The following is a 16,680-nucleotide window of genomic DNA, read 5'->3' as shown; positions in this document are numbered from 1 at the left end:
TTTTGTATGTGTGGAACTTAAAAAAATAAATATGTATCATTCTCTTACATATACTAAGAATAATTCTAACTTGAGTTTTATTGTGGATTAGGCATTCCCGCCAAAATGTTGCAAAACAAAGGAAAGCATGCATAACAAAGAAACTTAAGCCATGCCAAGAAATTGCCTCCGTTGAAATTCTGCAAACACCCCATAGAGCAAATTACATGGATGATTAATATTGACCATTTGGTATATGGCCGTGTTCTAAGCGACACGTACATGAAGGTCATAAATTAATTTGTTGAACGAAATCAAATCTTTAGCTACTAAAGAGTGCCGTAGGAGGTAGACCGGAATTTTTAGCGAGGATTTCTTGGCATGTAACAGATAGAAAACTCGGGGTTAGAATTTATAGAACAGAAAAGGGGCAGTGGCAAATATTTCATGTATATTTTGAACACAGAGAGAATTACCCCGCACCCTTTGCAAAAAAAAACATTCTTTTTCTTATTTGTGCCTTCGGACTTTATGTTTTGAATTGTAGTTTCACTTTCCATATTCGGTATTTATTCAAATGTAAGCTCCACGTGGTAAAAATCACGTGATGCAGGAATATAGTATCTTGGAGTTGGGCTATTTCTTTCTTTTCGGGCTGGGACTCCAAGCAAACAACATGCATGTATATAACGGCACTGCAGATTTTCGTATTAAATAAAGAAAATTGCCGGTCCGGTACATGAATAGATTGGTTAGAAAGCAAGGTTTTGATTTTCATTAGATTGGAAAGCTTAATTCGAGGGTTGAAAATAGAGAGCACAAAAAAAAGGGGGAGGGGAGGTGTTCCACAGGGAATATTTTTATCTTATGAACTCTACATTTGAAAGGTTTATTATTTTTTTTATTTAATTAAAAAAGAGAAAAATAAATGTAAGACAAATTGTGAATGGTCTTTCTTCCTTTCTCCCGTAAGGTGATCTGGTAGGGATGATCCGACTCAGATCACCCCTGGTAGAACAAAGGAGCTGGGATATAAGTATTATATTGATATTTTTAAAGTACATGTTCGGTGGACTATTGAATGGAAAACTACTGACCAGAGTTTTAAAATAACACTTACTGTACAAACAAATACAGTCGGTTGACCAAACAAGGATAATAACGATTAACTTATATTCTAGTGTAATTTTGTTTTCTTTTTTAAATACCCCAGACTTTAGGAATGTAGAAATGTTCAGAAATAATGATCATTCAAACGATGAGGATTTTAAAGTTCGGACATAATAAAATTTAGTGAAATGTTTATGAAAAGTACCAGAAAGTTAAGAACTCCGTTGACATTTATAGCTGGTTTGATAATTGGGAGCTTATTTTTAAAATGTAAAACAAATCAATATAACAGTAAGTTTAGAAATAATAGCTAACGGAAAATATTTTTAATTCATAGTAGAAATTATCGTATAATTCACAGTTAAGATAATAATTATAGTAGCTACTTAAATACGTCACAGTAAGACGGAAACCTTACGGAGGCCATAGTGTACATGTGTCTTTAATAGACTTAACATATTTCATTTTTACAAAGTATCAAAAATGAAAGACAAGAAAATGGAAAAACAATGATAGTCATCAGACTTTATGCGCTGATGTTGATTAAAATCACGTTAAATTGTTCGACAATATATTAAATGTGATTCATTCGAAACCGTTTTTCTTACAATAAATTAACAACCTTCATTAGAAACGTTACTAGCTAAACTTATTATACAGACGTATGACAGTGATGACGAACAATTGTATCATACAGAGAGGAGTGACAGGAAAAATGTTGTACAAATGAAAGCTGTTGAACACGGAATACAGAATCTTGTATTTTATAAATTCTATAACTAAATAAACAGCACCACTACCAAATTTCCCATAATAAAAATATTGAATTGCACTTTTGGTATATTCTCAAAATAACTTTTACTCCTCGTTTACCTTCAGGAAACTATCCAAATATTTTCCAAATCTGCAATGTAGATCATTCTTGAACACAAAGTATTTTCTTCCGGCCGCAACATGTTTTTTTTTCCTTGAGCTTCCCTGATTATAGTAAATTTGGAAAAGCACTTCGAATACAGCAAAACGAAGTCTGGGATTTTCATTTTTCTACATATGAATAAAAGGAGGCGTGTATTTAATGTCATTTTAGAGACCAACTCAACAACTCGAGCACCCAAACATCGCCATTTATGTATATATATAATACGTATGTCGTTAGCAAATATGGTTATCTTAACATGTAGTTATTTTTCTTATCAAACCAGTCTTTGCATCTTGAAATTTAAATGTGCATGTCGTGCAAACATTTCTAATGGTGCAGTTAAGTAGCTTACATAGAATATACAAGTATATAATATACTGACCATAGAAAAGATATATATGCACTTGGGTATATTTCAGGTTCTATGATCACTGTTACTAGACCGGAGCAGCATTTAAAGTCAATCGTAAGTTAAATCTTCTACGTATATAAAATCATATTGCCTAAGGAAAGTTAACATTCAATTATTCACCATAAAAATCCCAGTCATAGTATAGATCGATACCAATATAACAATTGGTTTGTATCTATTCCGAATTAGCACATACTTACAACTTCTTGTCCAATCAAATTGCTTGAATTTGCCTCCTAAGTTTCATAGTACATACTTTTCCCGTGTACTAAGTAACTATGCATGAATGACCACAAGGGTAAGATTTCATTGTACTGTACTTTTGGAATAAAATGCTGTGTGCCAAATAAAAAAAAATGTCTGTAATTAGTTCTCACATTGATTTTTATATATCCTGTTGTAAAAATCTGCAGTGGTTTAAATTTTTTTTTTTGACAATTGCAAGTTTCTATCATTTAAATAAAAAATAACAAATATGGTCCTTCATATCTTGATTAGAGTAAAACGCTATCTTATAATTATCATTCATGCAATTACTTTGTACAAAAAAAGTATGTACTATGCAACATTGTGAAGGGAAATTGCGGCAACTTTATGCTGATGTTTTTAACTTTCTTAAGGAACTTGATCAATATCATCATGAATTGAAAAACCCTGATAATGTCTGAAGGGAATGTGCTACCTTTATCTATATTCTGACAAAGTTTTTAGTTTTTACTTTGAAATAAAAAAAAAATATATAATCTTTGATCTATTGGTAGTTGTTTTTAATGCATATTAGCTAGACTATCTATGGGCCCATATATCTGTATTTTTGCAAATTTATTATAGCTTTAGTTTTACTGTAAAATTGAAGAATATTTTCAAAAAATGTAAAGCTCCACTACAATTTAATTATGTTTGCCTGTTTTTTGGTCAATTTATTATGTCATATTACCATGTAAAGAAGTACATGTAGTAAAACATCGCTCTATATCAATATTATACATACTTACATCAGCAGCTACCATCTATTCATTCTGGAGTCAATGGCTTTTTTAAATCACATATTTTTTCTGTGTAATTGACTTATAAACCGCTCTTTTCCCAATTCGTGCATGCTGCATTTATAAACTCATGATCTGATAAATCATTGTCACAAATTGATCAAATATGATAGCTATGATACTAGTGAGTAAATTTACATAACATAATACTTAGTTAATGAACTCCGTTTTACAAACACTTGTGATAAAAGTAATCAGTCAAAATAAACTATCAATAAACCAATTAAAAGATTATTTGAGTTGGAAATATGTGCTAAATTGGATATTCAATGGAAAGGTATTTACTATGAAATTAAGTGCTCGGGGCAAGCCCCTCGCTCTAAATTTCATAGTATATACCTTTCCACAGACTAACCGATACTTAAACCTTAAAATAAGAAATGACTACAATGCAATGTAATTAAACCATTGTCGTGACGTCAGCCTATTCATTTACCGTGGATTCTTTTTCTAGAATCAACGCTTCCTAAATCTGTCGCTCAAATCGACTCACCAAATTATATTCCATTGTTTCCTTTGTGTGCCTAATTTCATTAAGTTTGAATTTGCTATTTTACTGATTTCTGTTCACTTATGGAATTATTTTAACTGACCTTTAATTTTTTGTAATTTTTGGGAAACGAACCCCTCCTTGAAATATGTTATGTGTGACTGATATCAACTCATCGACGAAATCTCTCGGCTACCAATGTATTGCAATTTACAAGTTTATTTATTATATATAAATGAACATATGAACAAGTCTAAATTGAACATATGATACACATTGGTACAACGGACAGTGTCACAGGGATTGTCACTTTATGTATACATAATAGACAATCGTACAGTATAAGTTGGTAGCCGCGAGTTTAACATGGTTAAGATCAATGAGTTAAAGAGTCAAGTTAAAGGTAGAGACTTGTAGGTTTAGGTTCAAATCCCTGTATTCTCTTTGTTGTCCGTATTTTCAGTTTTTCCGTTTTTCCTACTTTGTATGTAACTGTGATTATTTTTGTAATAGTAGCGGGTTTTCCCGTTTATTTTTTGATTATTATTGGCTATTTCACATATTTGAAAGGAAAATGGTTACATTCAATTTGTCCATTTTTGTTTTATAAATATAGTATGCTTTCATCTGTTTTACTATATATCTTTACAAATGTTTATTCGCAAATCCCTATGCAAGTAAATCGTGATGTGCCTAGAATTAGGCTTCTTGATAGAATTTTCGGCAGCATACTTATCATATATACTTAGACATGTTAGAAATAAGTTCGAATATGTCTTATTTTGTAAATTACGGATGATATCCAGATGCCTGATAAATTAAAGACAGACGTGTTCTGTTATATTTGTATTTCTCTAACCAATTAATTGTGAACTTAGATTTATTAATGCATTGTTGAACATGATAACATGGTTATTTAAACTCACTTACAATACGTTCTAATTAAGAAAAGGCTTTAATTTTGAAAAGACATCAACACAATACATGCAATAGTTAGAGATACAATGGATAAGCGTAGATTCACGAAAAACAAACCATTCGCCATCTGGGCTCATGGTTTCTTTTTAATACTTAAACATGCCTGTTATAATTTGAATCTTCCTGTATACGTGGACTGTTTTGTATCGAAGAATGGCTACTGTCACTTTCAATTGAAATTTTGAGAATTTGGATTGAAAATATTAATTTGAAATGTAGGTACACATACAAAAGGACTCCCCAATCCCACAATGTTATTAGTATATGGAAAATATAAATGACTAAGTCTGAAAAAATGACATGTAGGGCATATAGGTATCAGACCACCAATTACTTCCTCTAATTTAGAACGTATGTAAAAGCAGCCCTTCTCGACACAAAATAGTGCTTTTGGTGTCATTTTCTACTTAAACTAACCAACAAATTTGCAGAAATGAAACTTTTGGTGAAAGAGAAATATATTAAGACCATTTTGAGTCAAAATTTACCAGTCTATGAGTTTGCATTAAAAATTAAGGATTAATGTGCTCCACAGTATACTAATTTAAGATTTCCAGAAAACCAGGGGTTATTTTGGTAGCACCTGTGTTCCGAAGGTCAGATTTTTCTTATAAGACTTTAAAAGTAGGTTGAAAATTGACATGTTAAGGTGATACATGTATGATTCAGGATATACCTGGTTTCTATGAAGTTAAACTTGAGGTAAAATATTCAGAAAGCTGTGAAAATTGCAAAATTTGGTTGAACAGATAGGGATTTTTAATTGGTGGTCTGACACCTTTAAAGCGAAAAGCGGTGAAACCCAAAAATCAGAAAACAGTTGATTTTTTTTGTCTTAATTGATCATTTGAAATGATAGTAGCCACAGTTCAACCTTTTTTTTAGCAAAAAGTCACATATTGCAAATCTAGAGCCTTGAACCTGAATTTGTGCTATTTTTAGCTTTTCCCACCCTTACAATATGCTTTCATATAAAACAAATGTCCTAAATTGTTATGAATGCACAGTAAGTTGTTTTTGTGGTATTAAACATTAAAAGATAGGTTGTTTACTACCCCAAAAAAATTGTCGTCATGAAGATTTAATGAAATTATTTGATTTTTACCCCTTATATCATTGCGTTATTCCATGTATTTAGCAGATAACATAGCCTAATGTGAACACTGCATAAACTCCTCACAATCCTATTAATTGTCTCAAATGAAAGTTCTCTACCTTAGCTTTTATTGACTGATAGTAAATAAAAATAGTTTAATGACCATAACTGCACTATTGATCAATTAATAGTCCCATTACTGACATCTGGTGAAAAAAAGGGGGGGGGGAGGTCAATATTCCTTGACTCTTCAATACCTTTTATTTTTTACTAAACTCATTTTAAAATTTGTGGAAAGTCTTTAAAGCAGTAGGATTAACAAGGAAAAATCAACCAAAACTGATCTTGATATTGAAAGTTTATGTTCCTGTAGTCTAAAATGAAATTTTCAAGTATTTTCTATTTAAGTCATACATTACAGTCAGTTTAAATTGAGCTGTGAATTTTGTAATATAAGTCGCATTATGCTCAGATATGATTTTTTTTACTACAAATTGACCAAGGATTAAGGATAAAGCAAAACAAAAGACTTCTGATCAATTTTTTTGCTCTTTCGGAGTCAGACCACCAATTTCTCCCTCCAATTTAGAACGTATATAAAAGTAGCCCTTTTCTGACACAAAATAGTACTTTTGGTGTCATTTTATAATTAAACTAACCAACAAATTTGCAGAAATGAAACTTTTGGTCCAAAGAGAAATATATATTTAGACCATGTTGAGCCAAAATTTACCTGTCTATGAGTTTGCATTAAAAATTAACGATTAATGTGCTCCACAGTATACTAATTTAAGATTTCCAGAAAACCAGGGGTTATTTTGGTAGTACCTGTGTTCCGAAGGTCAGTTTTTTCTTATAAGACTTTAAAGGTGGGTTGAAAATTGACATGTAGAAAGGTGATACATGTATGATTCAGGATATACCTGGTTTCTATGAAGTTAAACTTGAGGTAAAATATTTAGAAAGCTGTGAAAATTGCAAAATTTGGTTGAACAGATAGGGATTTTTAATTGGTGGTCTGACACCTTTAAAGCGAAAAGCGGTGAAACCCAAAAATCAGAAAACAATTGATTTTTTTGTCTTAACTGATCATTTGAAATGATAGTAGCCACATTTCAACCTTTTTTTTGGCAAAAAGTCACATATTGCAAATCTAGAGCCTTGAACCTAAATTTGTGTTATTTTTAGCTTTTCCTACCCTTACAATATGCTTTCATATAAAAAAAAATGTCCTAAATTGTTATGAATGCACAGCAAGTTGTTTCTGTGGTATTAAACATTAAAACATAGGTTGTTTACTACCCCAAACAAATTGTCGTCATGAAGATTTAATGAAATTATTTGATTTTTACCCCTTATATCATTGCGTCATTCCATGTATTTAGCAGATAACATAGCCTAATGTAAACACTGCATAAACTCCTCACAATCCCATCAATTGTCTCAAATGAAAGTTTTCTACCTTAGATTTTATTGACTGATAGTAAATAAAAATAGTTTAATGACCATAACTGCACTATTGATCAATTAATATTCCCATTACTGACACCTGGTGAAAAAAGGGGGGGGGTGGGGGTGGGGGGGTCAATATTCCTTGACTCTTCAATACCTTTTATTTTTTACTAAACTCATTGTAAAATTTGTGGAAAGTCTTTAAAGCAGTAGGACAAACAAGGAAAAATCAACCAAAACTGATCTTGATATTGAAAATTTATGTTCCTGTAGTCTAAAATGAAATTTTCAAGTATTATCTATTAAAGTCATACATTCCAGTCAGTTTAAATTGAGCTGTGAATGTTGTAATATAAGTCGCATTATGCTCAGATAGGATTTTTTTACTACAAAAGAGGGACGAAAGATACCAGAGGGACAGTCAAACTCACAGATCGAAAACAAACTGACAACGCCATGACCAAAAATAAAAAGACAAACAGACAAACAATAGTACAGATGACACAACACAGAAAACTAAAGACTAAGCAACACGAACCCCACCAAAAACTGGGGGTGATCTCAGGTGCTCAGGAAGAGTACAAATTGACCACGAATTAAGGATAAAGCAAAACAAAAGACTTCTGATCAATTTATTTGCTCTTTAGGAGTCAGACCACCAATTATTCCCTCCAATTTAGAACGTATGTGAAAGTAGCCCTACTCTGACACAAAATAGTGCTTTTGGTGTCATTTTCTACTTAAACTAACCAACAAATTTGCAGAAATGAAACTTTTTGTGAAAGAAAAATATATTAAGACCATTTTTAGCTAAAATTTACCTGTCTATGAGTTTGCATTGAAAATTAATGATTAATGCGCTCCACAGTATACTAATTTAATTTCCAGAAAACCAGGGGTTATTTTGGTAGTACCTGTGTTCCGAAGGTCAGATTTTTCTTATAAGACTTTAAAGGTAGGTTGAAAATTGACATGTAGAAGGGTGATACATGTATGATTCAGGATATACCTGGTTTCTATGAAGTTAAACTTGAGGTAAAATATTCAGAAAGCTGTGAAAATTGCAAAATTTGGTTGAACAGATAGGGATTTTTAATTGGTGGTCTGACACCTTTAAAGCGAAAAGCGGTGAAACCCAAAAATCAGAAAACAATTGATTTTTTTGTCTTAACTGATCATTTGAAATGATAGTAGCCACATTTCAACCTTTTTTTGGCAAAAAGTCACATATTGCAAATCTAGAGCCTTGAACCTGAATTTGTGCTATTTTTAGCTTTTCCCACCCTTACAATATGCTTTCATATAAAAAAAAAATGTCCTAAATTGTTATGAATGCACAGTAAGTTGTTTCTGTGGTATTAAACATTAAAACATAGGTTGTTTACTACCCCAAAAAAATTGTCGTCATGAAGATTTAATGAAATTATTTGATTTTTACCCCTTATATCATTGCGTCATTCCATGTATTTAGCAGATAACATAGCCTAAAGTAAACACTGCATAAACTCCTCACAATCCCATTAATTGTCTCAAATGAAAGTTTTCTACCTTAGATTTTATTGACTGATAGTAAATAAAAATAGTTTAATGAACATAACTGCACTATTGATCAATTAATATTCCCATTACTGACACCTGGTGAAAAAAATGGGGGGGGGGGGGGGTCAATATTCCTAGACTCTTCAATACCTTTTATTTTTTACTAAACTCATTGTTAAATTTGTGGAAAGTCTTTAAAGCAGTAGGACAAACAAGGAAAAATCAACCAAAACTGATCTTGATATCGAAAGTTTATGTTCCTGTAGTCTAAAATGAAATTTTCAAGTATTATCTATTAAAGTCATACATTACAGTCAGTTTAAATTGAGTTGTGAATTTTGTAATATAAGTCGCATTATGCTCAGATAGGATTTCTTTTACTACAAATTGACCAAGGATTAAGGATAAAGCAAAACAAAAGACTTTTGATCAATTGTTTTTGCTGTTTAGGTGTCAGACCTCTAATTACTCCCTCCGATTTAGAACGTATGTAAAAGTAGCCTTACTCTGACACAAAATAGTGCTTTTGGTGTCATTTTTTACTTAAACTAACCAATAAATTTGCAGAAATGAAACTTTTGGTGAAAGAAAAATATATTTAGACCATTTTGAGCCAAAATTTACTTGTCTATGAATTTGCATTTAAAATTCAGGATTGATGTGCTCCTCAGTATACTAATTTAAGATTTCCAGAAAACCAGGGTTTATTTTGGTAGTACCTGTGTTCCGAAGGTCAGATTTTTCTTATAAGACTTTAAAGGTAGGTTGAAAATTGACATGTAGAAAGGTGATACATGTATGATTCAGGATATACCTGGTTTCTATGAAGTTTTAGCGTTGCACAACAGCAAAAAAAAATACAAATGGTCATGCGGCAAAAGTTGACTTAAAATGCAGTTGATTTTTTTTTTCGCTAAATATAAAAGGTATTATTTTTAACGTTCAGAAATTGGTTGTTTTTTCTATACTTTGTAAAATATGAATTTGATTTTCTGGAGTTTTTAAACCTAATTGGATAAGCTTTCGATTAAAAGTAATTCCAGTCCTGTATCATCCAATCAGAAGCCGTTCAAGATTCTATTCTGAGTACCAACTTACAGGTAAAATGTAAACAAATAATAATTTGCGCTCTTTTAACCTGTAAAGAAGGGTTGCACTTACTAGCAATTATTAGACATTGCAATATTAAGGTTATTTAATTGGATAATCACTCCTTTAACATCTAGGAAACGGTTTATGTTCAAATAGGTAGTTTACTGTAACTGCATGAAGATTGCATCAATATCGTCTAGCTTTTTAGGATGAGTTGCTCTTAAGAGAGACTACTGTCATATATTGCAATAGTGAGGAAAGTAGATACGATGAACTCCATTTTAACATTTTTGACTGGGGTGATTTTCTTTAAAACTGTTTAAAGTTTTCTCAATATCGTGTAGTTTTTAAATGGAGTTGCGCTTACCTTTAGGCCTTGTTTCTATGATGAGGTTTTTACGAGACTTTTGTCAAATACAATGTATGGAAATATTGAAGAAAGTAAATTTGATGAGCTCCGTTTTAAAATTTTTGCGCGGGATAATATTAATTTATCCATATCCTTAGGAGTGTTCTACAACCGTGTAAAGCGTCATCAATATCTGTCTAGCTAGTAAGTAACATTGACAGACGGAAGGCCAGGCAGACAAGCATACGTGCACATGTAGGGACGGAGGACCGAATTGATTCTTCTATACCCCTCTTACAAAATACCAGCTTTGTTTGCAGGGGTAAAATAATGTATAGTCATTAGTTCCACTATTGACGTCGTTGAACTATATTACTCTTTTTGAATTAGAAAAAAAATATATTAATTTTGTGCATTACTTTAGCATTTTCATTACAGCAAAAAAAACAGTTGTTATAATATTGTCTTACTCAGTTAAAATGCGTTTGTTAAAAATAACTGTTTGACAGCTGTCGTTGTCGCTTGTAAATTCAGTTTGGAACCAGTAAATTTATAACTGATGACAAGTCAGGAATTTGACAGTTGTTATATATCAATTCGTTTGATGTGTTTGTTTTTTTTTTATTTTGCCATTTGATTGGGGACTTTCCTTTTTGAATTTTCCTCGGAGTTCAGTATTTTTGTGATTTTACTTTTTTCTCCTAAAGTCTTTTATCATCTCTTAATCGCAAATAACGATAATGTTTTTGAACCTCTTTTTTAATTATGTTGATTGGAAACTTTCAGAAACCAAAAGAAAACTAATATTAGAGCTTTTATACAGTTATGTCATAAGAATACGACTTTTGCCTTTTGTAGTAGATTTTGACTTTACTGCAACTTATTACACATAAATTGTCAACTATCTTTAAAAGGTAAAAGTAAAATTTGTTTTGCTTTGTTTACATTGCATATACTGTTTCATGATTCGGGTATCATTGCATTATGCAGATCAAATTTAAAAAATGTGTTGAGAGCTAATCTATAAAGGGAGCACATTTCAAACAGGGACGAGGGATTAAATTCACATTGAATAAAAAACAGTAGTCGGTCGGTAGGGGCTTTTTTACGTCCTACACAACAACTTCATGATCTAGGTCTAACGGACAAAAGACACAGTGGTTAAATATATTGTTTTGCGTGACAATATATATATATACCTTTGTGAAAAGAAATAACTATTTCGACCGAACCAATTTGTTTCAGACTATGTGAATGCATATGTATCTTTAAAGCAGTTAAACATACTTTGTGATAACTTTTTTATCACGGTACGTCGTGTTGTCTGACAAATTACAATCTAGAATGTGATTTTCCTTGGATAATAACAAGACTTATTTGGAAATTGTCATCATTTTTCAAAACAATTTTATCAAATGTGTAGATCGGAAATTTGGTCATATCTAGATGACATAGCAGCCATAAGAGAATAACGTTATGATCCTTAATCTCAACAGATGATCCCAAAACTAATTTAGTTTTAAGGACATAAAAGCAAAACATCGGTATGAAGCTGTACTCTTGCAAGTTAATATCCGATATCCCCAATGACAATCAAAAGTATTCAGCTGGAAAAATAATGCATCTCACTTGATTGAAGGTAAACAGAACTGATAAGACAACAATTGTTGTAATAGAAAACTAAATCAAAATTTATTATGACCTATACTCAATTTTGTTAAATAATAATCAGGGACGATCCAGGTTTTTTTTAAAAGGGGGCGTAATACCTTAAAACGGAATCTAAACTGCTGAGCGAAGCCATGCGAAAAAAAATTGTGAACGCTTTTATTCTATGAAAGTCATATAAATCGTGAAAAAAACATGATACAATTATATTTTGGGGCTATCAAAGGGGGCGTACGCCCTCTACGCCCCCTGGATCCGCCACTGATAATATCTAATAACAGTCTTACGGTCATTCCAGTCATTTATTACTACTGATTGTATATGTTTATCATACTAAGCATAAACTTATCAATAGTTGATATTTTTTTTTCTTTTTATTCTAGGCTCAAGAAGAGAACACTTTAATTAATCGAAGCTTTACTGACGAACCAGAAATTAGAGCACATCAACTCCAGAACTTATGTAGAAAGCTTAAAGACATTGGACATATTCCCATAGCAATACCGAGAAATAGTTACCAGTATATGTATGTAAATGACGAGTACAAATTTATATTTTGTATGATGCCGAAATTGGCATGTACAAACTGGAAAAGAATATTTCTAGCGTTGAGTGATAAGTTTCCAAATAAAGACTTCGTTTTTAATAAAATGTGGTCTGGTGATGTGCATGATACCTGGGCAAAATATGGAAACACCCTGGACAAATATTCATTTCCTGAAATTCAGAAAAAGCTGCAAACATACAAGAAACTCGTGTTTGTTCGTGATCCTTTTGAAAGACTACTCTCAGCTTTTAAAGACAAAATGTTTCGAAAAGACTCGACGGTCTTTCAAAATATTGCAGAAAAAATAATCAGATTTAAGAGAAGTAAAGAAGTAAACCGTAGTGAACCGATAAAATTTGTTGAGTTCGTTAAATATTTGACTGACCCAGATACTTTTGAGTTATCTTATGAACAGCACTGGGCAAAATATCAATATCTATGTCAACCTTGTTTGATGAACTATGATTTTGTCGGTAAATTTGAAACAATCAAAAATGACATTAGAAAGGCTTTCGGATACATGGGAATTAAAATATTCAATGAGACAGTTTTCCCCGACAGAAGCGTATCTTACAAAAATACAGAAAGTTCCAAAATCACTCAAACATTTTACAACAAAATACCTAAAATCTATCTGAAAAAACTATGGCATCTGTATAAATTTGATTATCAGATATTTTCTTACCAAACGCCAGAATATGTGTCAGGCATCGATGAATACAAATAATGTTAATATAAAAGATTTTTGTTAATCGACAATGATACTTGTGTGCCTTTCTGTATGTCTGCAATAACAAGTGATTACTGTAATTGAATTACATTCTTTATTCATGTCACTTTCATTGGAACAAATATAATTACATTTAACATGCATATAAAAATACAGATGTCTTATAGACAACAAAGTCCTCATTATGTGAATTAATTATTTATCATTGTGCGTAGATTTTCGTGGATTTCCAACGAACTTCTAAAAAATACAGACAATGATTGAAATGAATATGATTAAAAAGCGAGAGAATAGAGAAAGGGGGCAATCGAAATTCATAAGTCCAATAAAAACAAACACTGTGGCCAAAAGTGAAAACAATGAAAAGAAAACACACCCAGTTTTGGTGGGGTTCGTGTTGCTCAGTCTTTGGTTTTCTACGTTGTTTTGTGTACTGTTGTTTGTCTGTTTGTCTTTTTTCCTTTTTAGCCATGGCGTTGTCAATTTATTTTCGATTTAAGAGTTTGAATGTCCCTTTGGTATCCTTCGCCTCTCTTTTTCAACAATAATAGAACGTTACACAAAAAATTAAAGATTGAGCGACACAAACCCCAACAAATACCGAGGGAAATCTCGGGTGCTCAGTAAGCAGTTTCTGCTCTACCTGTCGTTTTTATCATGCAAGTACAAACCCAGCAATGGGTCGCATTCGGGAATGTCATATTTGAGCAATAGAGGAATGACAATTGGAACATATGCGTGGTCATCTGTGACGTAGATATTCCATAATGGTTAGCCAAAATTGTAATGGCGTCCATAAAACTTTCGAATGAATGACTTCAATTTTACCACTTGGAACCCTTGATGCAATAGCTTCATTAACCATCTATCAAAGAAATCATAGGAAATAAGTTGCTTTTATATAAGTACACAGGAACATATAAATTGACGGGACCTTACACTACCTAATTATAGTTAGATATACTGTTCCCAGAAGTACATGATATATCAGAGTAAACTATCTTCAAATCCAAATTTTAACTACAAGAATAAAGTGTATTTATCTTTTTTGTTACATAATCATTTTATCAAATGAAAACAGAGTGTTTATAAATATCATTTGATTCGATAAAATATTTTTTTAACTGAAGTTAAAGCAAATTTGATTTTTTTTCTTCTATATTGTTAACAGTCCGTAGAACATTAGACTGATACGCAATTGAGGGTAAAAATATATAAGAAGATGTAGTATGAGTGCCAATGAGACAACTCTCCATCCAAGTCACAATTTGTAAAAGTAAACAATTATAGGTCAAAGTACGGCCTTCAACACGGAGCCTTGGCTCACACCAAACAGCAAGCTATAAAGGGCCCCAAAAATGACTAGTGTAAAACCATTCAAACAGAGAAACCAACGGTCTAATCTACATAAAAAACGAGAAACGAGAAATACTTATGAACCAAATCAACAAACGACAACCATTGAACATCAGGTTCCTGACTTAGGACAGGTGCAAACAAATGCAGCGGGTTTAAACGTTTTAATAGGCGCCAACATTCACCCTACCTGAAACAATAGTGTAACATCACAACATAGAAAAATCATTTCTGATATAGCAATAAACAATATAATTTATAAAAGCATAGAAAAAAGTATGTTATGTCTTTTCTTGAACACAAAACGTATCTTTGTAAGAAAAAAAATGTTTTCGGAGTTTGGAGAAAAAAAATATATAACGTATAAGATCATATAAATCAGAGTGCTTAAACAGGACAGCCAAATGAGTTATAACCTTATTTACTCTGTAATTACACAATTCATAAACTGAAAATTTACAAGCAAAATGTATCATTTATACCATTAAAATTACATGCCTCGTATAAATGATTTATCTACGCAACCCATCGACTTATTCATGAAAAATTACAAATGTAATGTATACAATATCATACAGCACGTGTTCGTCATACTTGACAATCTAATGAGCTTGTTTTAAAGTCTTCAGTGCTCGTTGATTGGTCCATTCTGATAAAGTTTAGTATCATTGTAAGAAATTTTCTGGAAGTTTGAGCCCTTTCTAGGTCACGTGATGACGATGTACCGTATTGTTCATCTTCTATATTGGGAATCATTGGACACTGTACGGCTGCCCCACTGCAAAAAAGGTAACATTTTTATGATAAAAATATGAATATATATATGTATATTTACATACTTGGCCTTCACATATTCGACTTTGAGCGTTCCTAATGAATGTTAATTAGAAAAGCGCTTCGGAAGCATGGAATTTATAAAATGTTGTTTTCATTTTTTACTTCCTTGGAGAAAATATCACATGTACTGCCGAATTTCTCAATCATATTATTGGTGTTAAGTTCTGGCAAATATTATCAAATATAGTGTTCCACTTGATGTAAACAGTATGATAAAAAATGACTGCCGAAGTTCGAATTCAGGCAAATTGTGTGCGTGGTGTTAATATGTCAATCAAATTTAAATGAAGTTTATAGGTTAATCAAATTTAAAAAAAATATCGAGAAATTATTTTCTACATCAAAAACAAATATAATCTTTTACCACTTTATCCAATAACGGGTTCAATTCCATAAACACTTGTGCATACGGATATCATATTCTATGTTGGTGGGGTTATTGCCCATTTCAATTCCAATATTGGACACATTTAAGTTAAAGACATACTTAGAATATGCAAACACGTTTATTCTGATTTGTGATAATCTAACCATAGCATGCATATTTCATTATCATGTTTTCAAATAAATCCATTTTTTGGTTCACCATTTTCATTTATGTATCCCCTTTTGTGATGTGGAGAAGAGAGATAGCAAAAAATCTGTTTACTGTTGAATATTATGTTTTGAAATTCAAACAGACATTTACATGTCCATTGATGACCAAGTGTGCTCTTGTTTTAGATTTTTTCTTTTAATCAACATTTTCTTCTTTTAAGAAATTGTAGTACAGGCTTGTTCTTTTTTCTATCCGGTTAGCGTATAACATATATAGATAAGAGATATGCTATATCGTTAAAAGATGATGAGATATTTGATACAATTATAGCCCTTGTATGAGGTCGATACGAGGTTATATTGACCTAAGAGCAGCATATTGACTGAGGACAAAGTCCGAGGTCAATATGCTTCTCTAGGTCGATATAACATCGTATTGACCTCAACCAAAGGATACAATTGTTATATTATTAATCAAAAACTACTGCATGAACAATGTGAAATTAGGGATTTCTAGAATGTATTTTTAGTAAAATGCTGTAT

The 16,680-nt window shown here is 31.7% G+C and overlaps 1 protein-coding gene across 1 annotated transcript; it reads left to right on the top strand.

The window, feature by feature from the left end:
• Positions 1-1,254: 1,254 nt before the first annotated feature.
• On the top strand, positions 1,255-15,535 carry LOC127730219 (carbohydrate sulfotransferase 11-like). Its single transcript, XM_052238507.1, has 3 exons — positions 1,255-1,380; positions 2,428-2,474; positions 12,514-15,535. The coding sequence occupies exons 1-3, from the start codon at positions 1,278-1,280 to the stop codon at positions 13,402-13,404; spliced, it is 1,041 nt and encodes a 346-aa protein (XP_052094467.1). The 5' UTR covers positions 1,255-1,277; the 3' UTR covers positions 13,405-15,535.
• Positions 15,536-16,680: the final 1,145 nt, after the last annotated feature.

Source organism: Mytilus californianus, unplaced genomic scaffold, assembly GCF_021869535.1.
Source record: "Mytilus californianus isolate M0D057914Y unplaced genomic scaffold, xbMytCali1.0.p SCAF_2, whole genome shotgun sequence".
NCBI classification, from domain to species: Eukaryota; Metazoa; Mollusca; class Bivalvia; order Mytilida; family Mytilidae; genus Mytilus; species Mytilus californianus.
This window is presented reverse-complemented; position numbering and strand designations above follow the sequence as displayed.

What these genes read in the sequence shown, in the direction of transcription:
- LOC127730219 (XM_052238507.1), top strand. Translation starts at nt 1,278, where the DNA reads ATGTTTATGAAAAGTACCAGAAAGTTAAGAACTCCGTTGACATTTATA. An exon ending in TAAAACAAATCAATATAACA is followed by an intron (nt 1,381 to 2,427) that starts GTAAGTTTAGAA and finishes GGTATATTTCAG; the next exon opens with GTTCTATGATCACTGTTACT. An exon ending in AGCAGCATTTAAAGTCAATC is followed by an intron (nt 2,475 to 12,513) that starts GTAAGTTAAATC and finishes TTTTTATTCTAG; the next exon opens with GCTCAAGAAGAGAACACTTT.